The sequence below is a fragment of the Pan paniscus genome, chromosome 2 (assembly GCF_029289425.2).
Source record: "Pan paniscus chromosome 2, NHGRI_mPanPan1-v2.0_pri, whole genome shotgun sequence".
NCBI lineage: Eukaryota > Metazoa > Chordata > Mammalia > Primates > Hominidae > Pan > Pan paniscus.
In genome coordinates this window covers 52078567-52095778 of record NC_085926.1, presented here as the reverse complement: position 1 = coordinate 52095778, position 17212 = coordinate 52078567, and the positions used below count along the sequence as shown (strand labels likewise).

Genomic DNA, 17212 nt, shown 5'->3' with positions numbered 1-17212 from the left:
TTTCTTTTGTTTCCATTCGACTCTTTCTTATAATTTCTGCCTTTCTGCTGAAATTCTCCATTTGATCATGTGTGTTATTCAGTAGAGCCTTTACCATATTAATCATAGTTATTTTAAATTTTGTATCTCATAGTTTCAACATCTAGGTCATCTGAGTCTGCTTCTACTGACTGCTTTGTCTCTTGACAGTGGGGTTTTTTTTCTCCCTGCCTTTTTGTGTCTCATAATGTTTTATTAAATGCCAGGCATCATGCTTAGGACAGTAAAGACTGAGGTAAATAGTCTTATCAGGAGTTGAGCTTAGTTTAGTGTTACCTAACGTACCTAGGATGAGGTCTGGTTGATGGAGGATTTTCTCAGTCATTTTCCTCACTCTCACCTTTCAGCCAGCCCTGTGGGCGTGCCCCTCAGAGGGGCATGCTTTTTTCCATGTTCTTGGCCCTCCTCCCTAGGTAGGCTGCTGTTGCTTATTGCTTGGTGCTTGATATTTTTTTTTTTTTTTTTTTGCTGAGGGTTGGGGTGGGCCCTGTTGTCTTGACCCAGCTTCAGTCTTAAGCAGACTCTGTCTCCCTGGGTCTCAAAAGTGAGACATTCTTAGCGGTCCTGCTCCTTCCTCATTCAAAGGAGACCTTGATAATCTCAGCTCAGGATAGTTTCCTGCCTCTCCCTCAAGGGAAGAGGTGTTTTTATATTTGCTTTTCCCTAGTAGCTTCAGGATGCTCTTCTACAGGGGAGAGGTCCTGGCAGGGCTTCATACCTTTCCTTACTCACTCTCCTCTCCTAGGCCTGCACCTCCAAGAACGGTTTTCTTCCATCTACTGTTCTGCCCCCATTTTTTTTTTGTCATGAAAGCCCAGTGGAGGTCTGTGAAGGAGAAACTGTGCATGGGTGCAAGCTCTACTTGTGTCTGTGGCACCTGGGGGTTCTGCACTCTTACCCTAGTCTGCGCTTGGTCTCCAGCAGTTTGTTAAAACTGTAACTTACCCACTCGTATGGCATTTGGTGTCTCTTCTCCTCATGCTTTGCCATAGGTGACCCACAGCTGATGCTCACTTTCTATTTTCCTTGGAAGTGTCTGTCTTTCCTTAGATTTCAGGCTACTGGTTGCTCTGTGACTTCAGCTCTCTGATTTAAGAGAAGTTATGATTCTTTTAGATTGTCAGTCTTTTTCTTGTTAGGATGGAATTAACACTTTCCCCAGCTTTATATATCCTAGGCAGCAGCTCCTTATCCATACTTGTATCTTGATGGAAGAGTGAGATCACGGTCAATTCAGAGACCTCTCAAGAAGTCAACTCCAGATGGGTCGATTTCTTATCACAAGGAAGATCTACAAGCTGTTTCTTTTGTTTTTAATGAAATGTTATGGTTTGGTTCCTCATGTGTCTGGGTAGCTGAGTATCAGCCACAGACATTTAGGCAATTCCTACTGTGTGTGAAGTGCTGAGCTCCTGGTGGTGTATGAAAAGCAGGCAGCAGAGGAAACAGGAACTGAGGTGGGCAACACATTAACCAACTGTGAGAGGCCAGAGTCCGACCCCAGGGTGGCATGAGAGGAGACACCTGCAGACCCCAAGTGATATTTCCCAAAGTTAGAGCCATCTCTTCAGAGTCACCTTTTTTTGTTTTGGTATTAAGATGTTTATATTTGGCAAAAGTGAAATGTTGTTGAATTGGTGTAGGCCTATACGAGTATATGTGTGGATTAATCTTTGTTGTTATTTTAGTGAGCATTACTTTTTCTTTTGAGACGGAGTCTTGCTCTGTTGCCCAGGCTGGAGTGCAGTGGTGTGATCTCAGCTCATTGCAACCTCCACCTCCTGGGTTCAAGTGATTCTTCTGCCTCAGCCTCCCGAGTAGCTGGGATTACAGGTGCCTACCACCATGCCTGGCTGATTTTTGTATTTTTAGTAGAGATAGGGTTTCACCATATTGGCCAGGCTTGTCTTGAACTCCTGTCCTCAAGTGATCCACCTGCCTTGGCCTCCCAAAGTGGTTGGGTTACAGGTGTAAGTCACCGTGTCTGGCCTCTTTGTGTTATTTTATTCATGTTATACTTAACTGAGAACCACCAGGCAAAACCCCTAGGACTCTTTGATGTTGAACAGACAAAATGCTGATGTGACTTTTGCATTTAAATGCTGCTTGGGTTATTCTGCCACTGTCATTACTCATGGCTCTGGTACGACTGTCTCTTCCCACTCTTGTGTGTCATTTTCTTATCTCTGCTTTCTTGCTTATTTGCTCAGCTCTCAGGGAAATGCCACAGCTCCAGAGTGCTGGCATGCAGGTGAGTGGCTACAGAGCTGTGAGGGGTGGGGCTGCTGGCCCTTTGCTGCAGTGCAGACATTGGGGAGGATTCATTACACAGGAATTTTACCTCGGTGGGCCCTGCTCTTTGAGGTGTTGAGTGTTTGTGGAGGGCCTGCTCTGAGTTCAGCTCTGTGCTGGGCAATCATTCCAGGGCAGCTGGGTTGGGGAAGTGACGCAAAAAGCATTAGACCTAGGATTCAGAGGCCTCCATGGGGACGTTGGAGAGGAATTGTGCACATGGAAGCCCAGCTGCAGTCAATGTCACCTGCCAGAGGCTGTCTCATGTCCGGGAAGAGCCTGCACTTTGGGTTCAGATCCCAATTCTGTTATTTGCTGGGTAACTTAGAACAAGTTACTTAACCTCTTTGAGCCCAAGGGTCCATATCTGAAAAATAAGGTTAATAATGCCTATTGGGAAGGGCCATCATAAGGATGAAGTGAGGTTACACGTATTAAGTGAGGTGACATTAAATGAGGGCACACAGTGGATGGCAAGTAAACCATGGCAATTGCTGGACTGGTGGAGTGTTAAGTGCTGTGATGTTTTCTGATGGGAGTGGGCAAGGAGGCAGGGAAATGGCTCAAGGCAGCCCTAGAGTTTGAGGCTGGTTACCTTTGGACAGTCGTTTTCTGACTGAGCCTTAGTTCTCTTTATTGTCAAATGGAGACAGCCCATGAAAGTGTGGTATAGGTGGGAAAACATGGTGGCTGCCGCAACCCTCTGTTGTAAAGGCCACCTCTCCAGCTTGGAGCGCCATGGCTGCTGTCTTTAATACTCCCTTGGAGCTGGCTCAGCTTTGGCTCATCCAGGAGGGTTTCTATTGCTAAAGTCAGTGGTACTCACCCTGCCTCCCTGCAGCATCCACTGTGCTTCCAGAGGCTGAGCTCAGCACTGTCCATTTCTGGGCCATTCTGCAGAAACTCACATTTTCCATTCCCTCCTTCCTAGGCAGCCAGCAGCACCAGACTCTGGCCCATTCCATGACAATGCTGGCTGTGGGACAGAAGAGTTCCCTGCTCACACCCTTCCTCCAGTGGAAGAGTGTGTGTCTGCACTGCTAGGGGGTCCTCTGGAAGGAGTGGGCACAGCACTGAACATTTCTTAAGAAAGGCCTGCTGGTAGCTTCAGATAAGCACCTCTCACAGCCCAGCCGTTTGAAGGACTGGCCCAGTCTTCATCCCTATTTTATAGATGAGGAAATGGAGGCCCAGAGCTGGTCAGTGACTGTCTGAGTCACCATTCCTCACCACTGCACTCTGCTGTGTCTCCTGACAGAACTGCCTTAGTCTGGGGGCCACTGTGGTAGGCTGAAGTCTCTCCTGGCAAGGCTGGTGGACTTCTGAAATTTCCTTTTGGGATGGGCTTCTGGGTAAGCATTGAGATCTGAAGCACATTGATTCCTGGAGGACTGGAAGAGACCCAGCCCTGATGGCCGAAGTCTTAGAAATGGCCACGGAAGTGGCCGACATGCTGATGATAGGCGTGTGGACACGGTGCTGCTCATGCTGTCAAGAACATCCCTCTGGCTCATGTCTCACATTCAAGTTCTCCTGTAGCTACCATGAGGGCCAGCATTTTTCCAAGTTCAAATCAGCATGCCCTTGAAAGTTTGTGATCTATAAGAATAGAATACTTACCTAATAAAGGAAAACATGCAGGTAGGGTCCATGTGCTGAACCACATTCCCACGGGAACAAGTCCACAGAGGAACTGCAGGCTCTAAGACCAGCCCTGCCCTTGGACACCCTTGGCTCCAGCATCCCGCCCACTGAACATGTGCACAGCACTTCCTCGGTCCACAGAAGCCTTTGTGCATAAGGCAAGGAGCTGACTTTGCTGAATTTAGGGGCTGAAGGGCCTTACGCAGAAACACTAAGCCCCTCACCTCCTGGAGTCCTATCTGAAGCAGCCCAGGGGTGCCTTTCCTGTGGATTCTGATTCCTGCCAGCCATGTGCCAGCCTGGGACATGCACACAGAAATCTTTGTTTTTCCAGGGGATCTGGGCCAGGGTGGGGTTGGAACACCCCTCTTCCCGCCACACACACACTTCCACCAAGTTCTGGGCCACAGCTTCTTGGGCCTGGGAAAGGCATTGTGAAGCCTGGCACATCCCCATGTTGAAGGGTGGGGAATTAGAGTTGAGCTGACCAGGAAGAGGAGGGACTTCAGGCCCAGGCCAGGCTTCAGCATCTCTGGACTCACCTGGATGCCTGCTGGTGGGTGCCAGCTGCTTGAAGATATGGGAGGCAGCTAGCCTCCCTGAGGGGCTCCAAGAGCAGGCTGAGGCCACTCACTGGCCTACCTGCCCTCCTCCCCAGGCCCCTTCCTGCCTGGATCACGAGGCGTTCTGATTCCACTCCCCACTTAAGGCCTCTGCCTGGAAAGGTATGTGTGTGGACCCAGATGTGGGAACACTGCCACGCTGCTGTTTCTCACTGACACTTGGAGCTTACCTTCTCAAATTTGCTGGTGGTTTTCCCTTTCATCCTTTGGAGGGGCTATTCCTCTCACAGTATTTCTTCAAGCACTGGATAGACTGAGGAACTTTTCTCTTTCTGTCTTTAGCCAGAAGTGGACTTCCCTGTCCCCCCAGGCAGAGGCAGGAGTGTGGAGTCTGTGCAGAGCCAGCCCCAGGAGCCCGTGAGTGTGCCCCAGACACTGACTAGCACGCTGGAGCACATTGTGGGCCAGCTGGATGTCCTCACTCAGGTAGGCCACACTGTGGGTTCACCCGTCATCCCGTCATCTGCACTTGGTCCCGCATTTGGACCGTTTGAAGTTGGACAACAGGTGCTGGATTTTTAAAAACATAATTATAACAGACCTGTTTTCCAGTCCATATTAATGACATTGCAGAGCCTTCCCGGGGATCCTGGCTCTTGGAGCCATTCAAGCCCTGGCCAGACCACTAGACTCCAAAATCCCCAATGCTGGGTACTACTGGAGTGTGCTCACCTAGAGCTGGCCTGGGCCACTGAAGAGCTTTGAAAGAAACACTGTGTTTGTTTATTCCTCCCGCTCTTTGCTGGATGGGCACTGCAGGGGCATGCCAGGGAACTGAGTAGTGAGTCAGGGCTTCTGAGAGCCTAGGCTCTGAGTTTGAGCCTGGACCTTTCCTTATCCTCTGTGCAACCTTGGGGAAATCCCTTCAGTTCACCAAGCCCTGGTATGTTTATCTGTAATGTGCTGGTGGTTGTGGGCTCTGCCTGCCACATTCATGGTGAGAATTAAGGGAGATGAATCTGGGAAATGTTTGGCCCATGCCTGGCCCTAGGTAGCTGCTCAATAAATGTTAGTTGTGGCCCTGACCACCCTCGTCACTGAGATGGATATGGGCCCTGCCCTCTGGAGCGTAGGTTGGCAGCCATAACACAGGCTCGTAGTGTAGCAGTTTCAGTAAGAGCAAAATCCCTTGACAAGAGGTGGTGGCCAGCAATAGGGGCATGCTTGGCAGGGCCATCTCACCCGAGGGAGGAAGAGAGGTCCTGGCTGCCTGCGGCTCTGGAGAGGCCATGGGCACGTCCAGGGAATGAGTGAAGCTCCAGGTGGCTGGCATGTGGATATGTGGTCTTGGGGTGGGGGGCAAGGCAGGATTTAGAGGTTCCCCAATTCCTCATCTCCTTGGCTCCTGAGGCCAGGCGGGGACTCTGCAGATCCTCCTCTACCATGCCAGCACATGGGTAGAGCGAGGCTGCAAGAGGGACACATGTGGCCCACGAGGAAAAGAGGTGTTAAAGCCAGGGGGTGGGGGATGGGGAAGCAAGGAAGAGTGGTCTCCAGTCCAGCTCACATGAAGGACGCAAAGGACCCTTGATGTCACTAACAGAAATGGAGCTGAGATGGCATGGTATCCTTTCCCCAGCTTGGGATAGGGGCTAAGTGAGAAAAGCTCTTCCAGGGTGTGTCATCATAGCCCAGCTGGGATGGCACACCTTGGGCCCACTGAAGAAAGCACTCTTGAAGGGAAAGGCCAGGTGTCATGACTGGGGGCTGTGGGACTCCAGGGCCCAGTGTACAGACCTTGCTGAGAGGCTGCTAAGCCCTGAGAAGAAGGCATGTGCTGAGAGAGATGTGAGCAGCATGCAAAGACTTAAAAGCCACCCCACTTCAAACCCGTCAGCAACTGCCTCATGTTTTTCACAGCCTCGCCAAGTGAGAGATTAGGGGAGGTGGAATCAATTAGAACTTTATAGGATAAAATTGGAAATTAAGTCTGAGAAGGTGGTTAAAAATAGCTTCATTGGATCCAGAGGAGTATAACACTAAAAACATTTCCTGTCACTGTGTTTTAGGGGTGCACATGGAAGGTTTTGTTATGTGTTCACAGTTAGGAGTATGATAGTAACTTTTAAAAAACTTGCATCGCAGAGAGTAAGTGAAGGCTGGCCTGTGGCCTGTGGCCTTTGGCCCATGGCTGGGTGTCTGGATGTCTCAATGCTTCTGTGGCACCCTGGTCCTGCCTCACACCATTCAGCCCCTTTGCAAATCCAACTGGCAGGCCACCCCCGACCAGATGCCAACAATATCAGCCAGTCACCTGCTTTGCAAAACTGACAGTGTCTGTGTGTTTCTGGATGCCATAAAGCGAGGCATGTTCTTGACGGACTCAATGCGTCCCGAGGAAACTTGAGTTCTGCAGATGAAGCACCAGTTGAGGTCTTAAAGTTCAACCCATTTTCAGAACTGTGCATAGCACCTTTGTGCTAATCCTGGCAAGTTCTCCTTGGGCTTGACTGTTGGTTGTCTTCTAGGCCAACCTTTCTCTCCTGGAGATGGGGCTTTCTCTAGCTGAGATGTTCCAGCCACAGCCAGAGCTATCTCCACCAGGGGGTTGAAAGTTTCCCTGTGCCTTTCTCTTGGCATTGGCCCAGCAGAGGCAGGCCCACAGCAGGCCCCGCTCTGGATGGTCCAGACTGACCCAGCCCTCCCCTGAAGCTTAGTGCCAGGCGGCCACCACCATCCGTCTTCCCAAATGGCTTGTTCAGCTGGGCTTCCTACTTGGTCTGTGGATATTGGTCTCGGGTGCCACCCCATCAGCAAGCACTCCTCGCTGTCTGCCCAGTCCTGAAGAGCCTTTGTGTTCTGGAGGGGTAGGATGCCCAGCCACCCCAACACTGATTCCTACTACAAAGTCATCCATGTGAATTGTGCTGTTCTCCTCTGTTGCCCCCACCATCCCTTCCCTCCCCCACAGGGAAGTCTACTTCAGAGTGGCCTTTGAGAGGGAAGCTGCCTTCTGGGTCCTTCAGGCCTCCATCCTGCAGAACATCCTTCTAGGGGAGAGCCATGGGGATGCAGCGGGCAGTAGCCAGGGATGTTTTCTGAGTGAGTCACAGAGTCTCCAGCCCCTGGGTAGGACACCCTATTTCAGAGGCTCACAGTCTTCAAAGCCTGCCTTCCTGTTCAACAGGCTGGTATGGCCCCATGTGGCGAGGTCACCTCTGTGGATGTTTGTGGCCTGTCTGGCACCAGTCTGAGGGTCAGGGACCCAATCTCAGTCCTCCCCAGGGTGACCCCTTCAGCGGCTCCTCTGTGTAAAGGAAAGGCCTGGAAGCCAGGAAGCTGAGTGAGCCAATGGAGAGGAGTGGCTCAGGCTTTGTCTGGCTTCCCCATTGCCTAGCTCAGCGACCTTGGGCAAGTCAATTTGAGTCTGTGTGCCTTACTTTCCAAATCTGGAACACAGAGCTGATAATAATACCCACTTCATAGGCCTCTTGGGAAGCTCCTTGAATAGTACCTGACAACGCCGTGCACTGCTGATGTGTTGGGTGCTGCTCCTGTTGCTGCCATTGTCGTTATCCAAGGCTTGGGGGCCAGGGGGATCTGCATGACAGCACCAGAAATAGCTCTCCCAATTTTCCACTGCCTCATGAAGCTAGACCCTTCCCTACCCAGGAGAGCCATTCCTTGGCCCTCAGAGCAGAGGTGGCAGGTTCCTTCCGTGCACACACATTCACTGAGCCCACTCTGTGTGGTGGGCCCTGTGTGAGACCCAGTCCCACCTTCAGGAAGAACTCAGGACTGAATCTGCCGAGGTCAGAGCCAGGCCTCCCCAGAGGAGCCGGCAACTGGAATCACTGGAAACAAGTGGGAGTCCAGACACCGGGTCAAGGCCATGGGTCCTCTGGTGTGGGGTAACAGAAGCAGCAGCCCAGGAGTTCACCCTCACCTGACGGGACACTAGGCAAAGTCGAGGCCTGACCCATGCTGAGGGTCTGGGGTAGAGTGGAGATGGGGACACAGAGAAGTTGAGACGCGAGCAAGGGCAGTGCTATCATGGCTCCATCCCAGGGGCGATGAGACAAACAGCACTTTGGCTGGCCCCTGCAAGGCTCCTGGTCTCCGGAGCAAGCCGGCAAGTGGGGCAGCTTCCCCCAGCCTTCCCAGGCCAAGAGGCCTTTCAGATGAAGAGGAAACCAAACTGCCCTTGGGACTTGCACAGCATCAGAAACCCTTTAACTCCAGAAATGGGGTTGGTGTTTTACTTTTTTATGAAAGCCTTTTTTATAAAATCCATACATTATTTTTCAAAAGTGTATTTATATGGGGAAAATAGACTTTGGGGTGACCTTGTGAGCCGAGCAGGTGCAGTCTTCAGGCCTCCCCACGTAGTTGTTTTAGATGAAAAGTCCTCAGAGTGTGGGGATCACATAGTCATCATAGTTGTCATCCTCCTGGTTTTTATCTGAGGCCTGCCACTTTCCAAGGACTTCCCTTTGTGGACCTCACTTTATCCTCCCACCTGGTGCGTGGCAGCAACATCATGCCAGGTGCAGATAATGTGTTAATAATGGCTTGTTGTGCCTGAACCAGCCTCGGGGTCCAGCCAGCCTGGGGCTTCTCCAGGAGGCCAGGTGATCCTGATCTCAACCACTGTGGGCCAGAGCATCCCTAGCTTCCCTTGCCAAACAGTTTTGGTGCAGTTAGGGATGGCTTCATCAAGAAATTCTGCAAACCAAACTTGACCTCCCTGAAAGGTAAGGCCAGAAGCTCTTGCCCAGGGCTCTGTGATCAGAGAGCCCAGCAGGCCGAGTCCCTTAGGTCACCAGCCAAAGAACAGACACACCCTTGCCCTGGCCTGCCCCTGTGTGGGTATGACCCCTCCTTGCCCCAGCAAACACTGAGCTTGCTGTTTGGGGCATCACTGGTTTCTTCGCTAAGCTTCTCTGGGCCCTGATCCCAGCTGATGCCATGCTTTGAGCAGCTGGGGTTTGTTCAGCTTTACACATCCCCACCAGCTGTGGGGAGCAACTGTTCCTCCTTGAGTTTCAGGGCTGCTCTGTTCACCCAGTGAGCCACCTGCCCGTCAGCCTGGGCACACCTCCACCATTCATCACCTGGGTGACCTTGGGCAGGTGACATCAATCCCAGAGCCTCAGTCTCCTCCCTTGTAAAATGGGGAGAGATGCCTCATTGGGTCCTCTGAGCTCTGCTGTGCGGCTCTTGGTTAACTGAGTGTGCTAGACTGGTGCCAGCTGTTCTGTGAAGCACAGCAGTGAGTCGATGTTCTCCTGGGAGCAATATGGGAAAGCACTGGGGCAGGCTTGTGGCACAGGAATGACAGGAGTGGACATTCCACAGTCCCCATACCGCTGGACTCAAGTCCCAGAAATGCTTTTGAGTTGCCAGTGAGACTCTAGTGTCTGGCTAGGCAGGAGGATAAGAGAGGGGAGAAAGAAGTCATTCCCCAACCCCGGGAAGGAGGAGGGCACAGGAGGTGACAGAGGCACTGGGGTGCACATACACACTTGAAAATCAGGCATGGGTCATGGGGCCCATTAGATCAGACCCTTCTACCTGGACCTAGGCAACAGGGGCCAAGATGGAAGCTCTTTGAAGATGTATATGATACTTCTGTTCTTTGAATGTAGATATTGTAATGGTTTTTAGGGAACATGTATTTCCTAACAATGGAACTGAAGATTTTCTTTGGAGGGCTTTTTGTTTCTCGAGCCCCCTATGGGAATTCTCAGGAGCTGCTAGGCCTGAGGTCAGGAGCGTGGGCGTCACATGCTGCAAGCTCCCCGCCCCACTGAGAGATCGCACGCCTCTCCCTCAGGGTCCAAGGGCCCTGCTCTGAGCCTGTCCTGAGACCCACCCCTCCCCTATCCCCTCTGGAGAGAGCACACGCCTGTCCTGTGGCTGCCCTGGGGTCACTCACCTGCTGGGCCTACCTCAAGTCTTCTGAGAAAGTTGGCTTGACCCCAGAGGCCCAAGGCTTCCAGAGAAAAACCCAGACAAGGAGTCAGAAGCTGCAGCTGCTCAGACCCGGCTCTGCCTCTTTTTGGCTTTCCACCAAGGGGAGATTTTAAGCGCTGCCCCTCTGTCTGTCTGTCCCATGGGGTGGGCAGCAGAGGTCAGCCTCTTCAGGTGGGGCCAGGACTTCCCCTGGGGCCTTTTCATCTGCCTGCCCCCCAGGCCAGGCTCCTCCATTCTGAGCACCCCTGGAGGACTCTAGGCCGGACCCCGAGGCTGCTAGGCCTGCCTGCCCAGGGATGGGCGCTCAGTAGGTGTGCAAGCAGAGGCCCTGGGCCTGACCCTGGTACTGTTTCCCCTTGTGCTCTTGGGGGTGATGCCAGGTGATCTAGGGGTCTTTTTCACAGATGCCGGAAAACTTCGCCAGTGAGCAGGGAGAGAGGCTGTTTCCACAAATAGCCATTGCTACATGAGCTCACCTCCACGCTGGCTCTGTGGCTTCCTTCATGGACCCTCAAGAGGCCAGAGGGCTGCTGCACAGTGCTCAGCTGCCCTCAGGAGTAACAGGTTTCAGTGGTGTCTGGAAGTTGCAGAGGCCCTGGGCCTTCCTTAGGGCAAGGGGGTGGATCTCGGGGGTGTGGACAATGACCCAGGAGCTGGGGAGGCTGCTGTGAGGGGGCCCGGCATAGGCCCAACACGCGGCTTGGTGGTTTTGCCTCAGAAGCCCACAGCAAAGTTATTTTTGACTCCAGTTTCACGTCTTGCTGCTTTTTAAAAATACCGAGCCATGAAATTCCTGCTCCAACTGTTTTTTTATGGCACCCAGTGTTTCAGGCTGGCCACAGCAATGCTGTGATGTCACGTTCCAGTTCCTGTGACTCATGGAGGCTGCTGGGCTCCGGGACTTGAAAATGCATGCGGTGGGGAGCAGGCAGGGAGCAAGCCCACCAGCCCTGCTTGTTTGGGTCTCTTTGGCATTCGATTTTGTTAAGTGTTCAAGTCATTGCGTTTTGCTGTCCTAACTCAACAAGGCCAAGGATTTTTGCCTGTTTGCTTTGGGGATAGAGAATGGCCTATTTGCTTTGAGATACCTTAAACCTGCTCCCCCACCCCCCACCCCCATGGTAGTCCTGGAAGTTCCTATTTGACGGGCTGCTCAGGTGAGGCATCTGGTTCCACACTGGTGGGGAAGTTGGCAGTGCCTGGCCCTGATGTGGGCCAAGCTGCCTCACTACTCTCAGGGGCTCTCTGTATCCCTCTTTCCTGGGAGGACCTGCTGTTGCTTATGGAAATAGACCCCCAATTTTATAGTTATACAGTTTTCCATGGGGATCGGTCCTCCCACGTGCACCCAGACAGAATTTGTTGGGAGGGTATAGAGTGAAAGTCACCCAGTGCGTCTTGCCATGATCCCAGGAGGGCGTGTGCAGCCCTCCTAACACTGTTTCCACTCGCAGACAGGGCCATAAGGGTGGTGGTGGGTTGTTTCTGCAAAAATGGGCCCCCTCTCTGCATCAGCACATCTAGCCAGCTCACCTGCTTGGTCCAGAGTGGATGTAGCCACCCTCCTTGTTGTGGACCTTCATGGATTGCCCTTTTGGCCAGAGTCATGTTCAGGACAACCTGAACTTCTTTGTAGGGGTTTGGAAACAAGAGGCTTGTTTTCCTTCTGTTAAGAGGCTACTTCTGGGGGACAGGGGACTCAAGACACTGTTCTGTGCCAGGGACACACTTGGTGGCAGAGGGACTGGGGGAAATGTCTGTCTGCCTGGGCCCCTGGTGATTCCCCAGCCCTGTTACTATTTTTGGCATTTTTCCCAAAGGCTCCTCTGGCTTTGCAAATGTGGCGGGACAGGGGAGCCTGTGTCTTCCCCAAGTCGCAGGTCAGGGCCAGTGCCCTGCCTCCTTCGTGACATGCAGCCTGCGAACAGCACTCAAAAACGGGCAAGCTCGTGTTTGCAGGGGGACTGGATGGCAGCTCCCATGGGGGTCAGGCAAAAAACTCTGGTTTTCTATCTTTTATCCCGTCTGTGGTTGTGGCAGAAAGCACCCCCTTCCCAAAGAGGCTGCAGATTGAAGGCCCCTGTCTGCCAGATGGGCTCGACAGTAGCCGTGGTTATCTCTGGGGCCTGGGAATGTTCATGGTCGGTCATATGAGATTTCTTCTGAGGCTCTGAGCTGGCTTGGAGATGGGGGAGGGCTGGGAGATGGTGGGAGGGAGCAGGTGGTGGAGAGCAGAGGCTGGGAGCAGGGAGAGAGGCCCATGCAGGGACATCTCATTCGGGCTGAATCTAGGCTTGCTCTGAGAAGAGGAAGGGAGGGGACTCCACGTGATTTGCTCTTGCTCCTCGGGGACCTGAGGGCCCTCCAAGGAAAGGCCAAACACAGGCCACAAGAAAGGGGCCTGTGTTATGACAGGAGCCCCAAACTGGCCCGCACCGCTCTGAGATTAAGCAAGCCACAGCCTACTTCATCACAGCTGACCCCGTGACCTCTTGGTGCTTTCCTGAATGAGGCACCACCACAGCAGGGCCAGGAAGGGCTGTAGTCGGGCCTGCTGCTTCCTCCCATGCACTCTGTAAAGGGCCCTGATCCAGGCCTGTACTATGGGTATAGAACCTCATCATGCCCACAGTGGCCATGGCTGAGGAAGCAGAGGAAGCACAGGAAGCCTTGAACTTAGCATGGCATTTGGGAAGCAATTATGTGCCCCTTGCCCTTCTGATCTGGGCCCAGCCAGTGGCTCCAGAAAGCTCGCTAAGATGATTGCCCAGGTTTTCCCACTGTGGATCAGTAGATGCTTGGCAGGATGGGGGAGCCTTGAGACTCCATCCCTGGTGGCTTGTGCCCTTCTTCCTCCCGGAGGTGGCCTTGTTGGGTGGTAGCTGCAGCCCGACTTGCCAGGCTATAGTGAGACTTCCAGGCCTCCAGCAAGCTATCAAGATGTCTGGCTTAGGATGATCATGTCTTACTGGGTCTTGGGAAAGTAGTTAACTAACTGCTTTATATGGATTGTTGGAAAAGTCAGCCTCTGAAGAAATGGGTTGCAGAAGGCGGCCAAGGTCAAGGTCCACACCCCATGCTCAGCCCTGTTTGGACTCACCCTGGAGTCAGAGTCCAGCAAAGCCTATGGCCAAGCATGACTGGTGTCCTACACCTTGGGGCCTATCCCGGTCAGACACTTGGCTTCCCTGGTGGCCTGTACATGGCTGGCAGAGATGTGCTTGAACCCACCCCAGTGTCAGTGGGGCTGTGGCTCAGGTCCTCCCTTTGGGTGTGAGCAACACCCCATGGGTCCCAGGAGCATCCGGTTTTATGAATGGTCTGAGTGGACCCACTTTTTATAGCTTCTCCTTTTGGGGGAAAGAGTGATGTGGAAAAGAGAGCTGTGTTCATTTAAAAGGAGTTGTTTTTAAGCCATGAGCAAGGTAAATAGCCAAGATTCCTTAATCTAGTGGCTAATCCACTAATAGAAAATAGTGTTTCATGTACTTCCCGAAGAGAGCTAATCCTCAGTAGAGGTGGGGGCTGGGGGATGCAAAACCGTCAGAGAAATCCTATATCCCTGAGATAATGTGAAACAACCGCGGACCATAGGCTCAAGGGACCAAAAGCTCATTTTCTGTTGTTTGCAGCAGACTGTGGGGTTAGGGGGAGTGGTTAAAAAGACAGTTGCTGGGCCTAGAGAGATTGGGAGGAATTTTTTTAGAAATTGTTTTTTTGTGTGAATTGGCTGTGTGATCCTGGGCATGTTAGCATGTCAGACATCAGCATGAGAGGGGAGCTCCATTCCTTCCCCTCTGAGGTTCAGGCCTCAAAGATTTTAGTCATCATCAGACCAGGACAGAGGTGGGAAGGGGAGGAACTGGACTGCTTCCTTTACTCCCGCCCCCACTTCCTGCCAAAGCAATGAGGCTTCCTCCCTCCCAAGACTAGCTGGTGGGGCCTGCCCCTCCTACTGCCCGCCCCACTCTCCCTCTATCCCTTCAAGCTCACCAGGTCCAAGACCCACGCTGGGGTGAGTGTTCCTCACAAGCTGGGTGGGCCCATCCCTAGATTAGACCTGCCCTTTGGCCTGGGGGACCTGGGCTGGCAGGCACCGGACCTGTGTTCCCTGCATTCCCATAGCACTCAGGGCTGGGCATTTGTCCATCCAGTCAGTACTCAGTGTGCACCTGCTGTGTACCAGGTGCTGTCTAGGAGCAGGAAGACAGTGATGAGGAAGAATAGAGAACAATCTTTGTCCTCATCACTGTCATGCAGGCTGACTGATGTCCACAGGCTGCTCGAGGGGCATCGTTTGTACCCTGTGACATGAAGGCCCCTGAGCTGCAGACCATTAGGTACTGGTTGGTGGCTGAGGCCAGGAGGCAGAGCCTTGGGTGGTGTGAAGGTGCTGCAGGCCCTGTCTGCAGAGGGCTAGGCTGGCCCCCTAGTCACTGCTGACATGTGGCAGCAGGCTAGCAAGGGCACCACCAGCAAGTCAGGGTCCTGCGTGTGTACGCACACAGGCTTACACCAAGTGACAAAGCTGGAGTTGGCAGGATACAACGCAGAGCTAGGGTAGGCAGTGGGGCCCGGCAGCCCTGCTTTGTTTTGATAGCTCATGAGACCCCACAGCAAAGAGATTCCCCTTTTAGTGTATCTGTTTTAGATCTTGAGAATCTGAGTGAAGTCAAAACCATGCTACAGGGGAGATTAATTCAACATTTTTCATCTTTGCAATGAAGCCAAAGGAGTTAGACATTCAGTGCAGCACAGTTGAGACCAGGGGTGTTGAGTCAATGGCCAGCCCCAGGACATTTGCTCTGGCCTGCCACAAATGTCCTCGGTGTGGCCGGGTGACTGCGCCCTCTCCCTGAGACTCAGAGCAACGGGGGCCACGCCACCTCTGGCCCAGTTATCTGGCTCCTGTGTTGGTGGGGAGGAGACTGGAGAACCCCAGTCCCACCAAGGAGACATCATGGGGGCGCCCACATCAACCACAACCCGGGAAGTGATTAAAAGGAGCTTTTCATCACAGGAGAACTTAAAGAAGCAGCCAGACCACCACGTGCATCAATGGCTCACACCCTCCCAAACCTGACCACAGGCTGCCCTATTTGGGGCCTCATCAAGCCCCATCTGTGCCCATGGCTCCCCCAACATCCCGGAGCTCAGCCAGGGCAATGGCTAGAGGAGTCATGTTCCCCATAGTGCATGCCTGTGCCCAGCCAGACAGAGCAAGTTCTACATGCATATTAGCTATTAATATGAATATTGCAGTGACTATGAGAGGTGTGTTTTACAAAGAAACTGAAGCCCTGAGTCTGGTAACTTGCCTAAGGCTGCTCGGCGAGTTAGTGGTCAAGTTTCCCTTTGAACCTAGGCCATGTAGCTGAGGAGCCTTCGTGCTTACCACGTGGGACCAAGGTTCCCCACTAGGAGTCCCTCAGTGGCATTTTCCAAGGGCCCACACCCATGAGGGGAGGAAGGCAGGCATCCTAGCAGTGGGGCCAGGGCAAGGAGGCTCCTAGGGTAGGAGAGTGGGCGGGCCTCAGGTGGGCAGGGTTGGGCAGGGAAGGCAGTATTGGTGGGCAGCATAGGGCCTGGAGGGCCACGGGAATGCCATGCCGCAGAGTCTGGCCTTTATTCCTGAGCTCTTGGATAGGAAAGGGGCACGGAGAAGCAGTGAGGAGGCAGAGGGTGAAGGGTGTCCCAGGAGTAGGGCAAGGGGAGTCACCAGGAAGCCTAGGTGTGAGGATGGGGACTGAGAGGAGCAGGCCGGAGGGGCACCTGAGTGCCAAGAGGGAAGTGCCTCGAGCCCTGCCTGGGAGTCCCTAGTGCAGGAGGAGCCCAGCTGGGGCGGGGGATGGGGTGCCTGCCTGAGTCTGGCGAGGGCAGAGCCCTGATGTGGCTGCCCCTGCCAATGGTACGCCGACTAACCCAGTGTGGCTGCCAGGGAGGCCTGGGACAGCATGGTCCTGTGTGTTCACCCTCCTACTGCCTCTCCCAGGCTTCACCCAGCTGCTGCCTCTCCTTTCTCTCAGTCAGTGTGGCTTTCCATCTTGCCCCATCAGCCACTGATGCCTTATCTCCTGGCCTCCCTGCAAACCTGCCAACCCAGGACAATTGCAGCTCCCCTTGCCACTGTGTCCCCAGCCCAGGCAGAGTGCTTGGTGGGACACATGCCTGGATGTTGGCTCCGCCTTCACCCATCAGTCTGGCCCAACCACCCTGTCCACCTCCATGCCACCTGTCTTCCAGCTCAGAGGACGCTCCCATAAGAAACAGTACCACTCACCAAGGAGGGCCCCAGGTACCACCACCCAGGGCTCTGCTAAGAGCAGGATGTGGATATGGGGAAGGGCCCTGGCCAAGGTGAGCAGGAGGCCCCTGGGAAGAGGGGCTGCCCCAGAGCTGGGGGGGCAGGGGGATGGACTGGGGAAGCCTCGAGTGAAGCCTGCACTTGGAGAAGTATTTTTAAGGATCTGGCCACCCTTGTTCTTTCCTGCCCCTAAGATGTTCTTTGCTGTCAGTGGTGGTGGAGTAGCTTTCCCCGCAGCCTAGACGGGACCGGTGCTGCAGCTGTGTCAGTGCTCGGAAGCCCCCAGGAGCTAGGGTCCCTTGTTTGCTGCCTGTGGTGGGTGCCTGACAGAGGTATGGGAGTGAATGATGTTGTTGGCTGCCCGCAAGGCGGGTCGTGAGTGTCCCACAACTCC

The 17212-nt window shown here is 53.4% G+C and overlaps 1 protein-coding gene across 10 annotated transcripts in view; it reads left to right on the top strand.

Moving 5' to 3' along the window:
- The window catches only part of POC1A (POC1 centriolar protein A), a 79724-nt gene that overhangs the window by 53405 nt on the left and 9107 nt on the right, over positions 1 to 17212 (top strand). For 4 of the 10 annotated variants that reach the window (XM_008972146.4, XM_055110008.2, XM_003818769.4 and 1 more), the window contains one exon: positions 4881 to 5024. The exons of 3 other annotated variants lie outside the window; for them this stretch is intronic. In XM_008972146.4, coding sequence (XP_008970394.2) covers positions 4881 to 5024 — 144 coding nt within the window. Of the gene's footprint in view, positions 1 to 2249; positions 2291 to 3262; positions 4701 to 4880; positions 5025 to 17212 lie in introns of those variants that run through there. 3 more of the 10 variants (XR_004670566.3, XM_063602779.1, XM_034956596.3) reach the window with 3 other exon arrangements.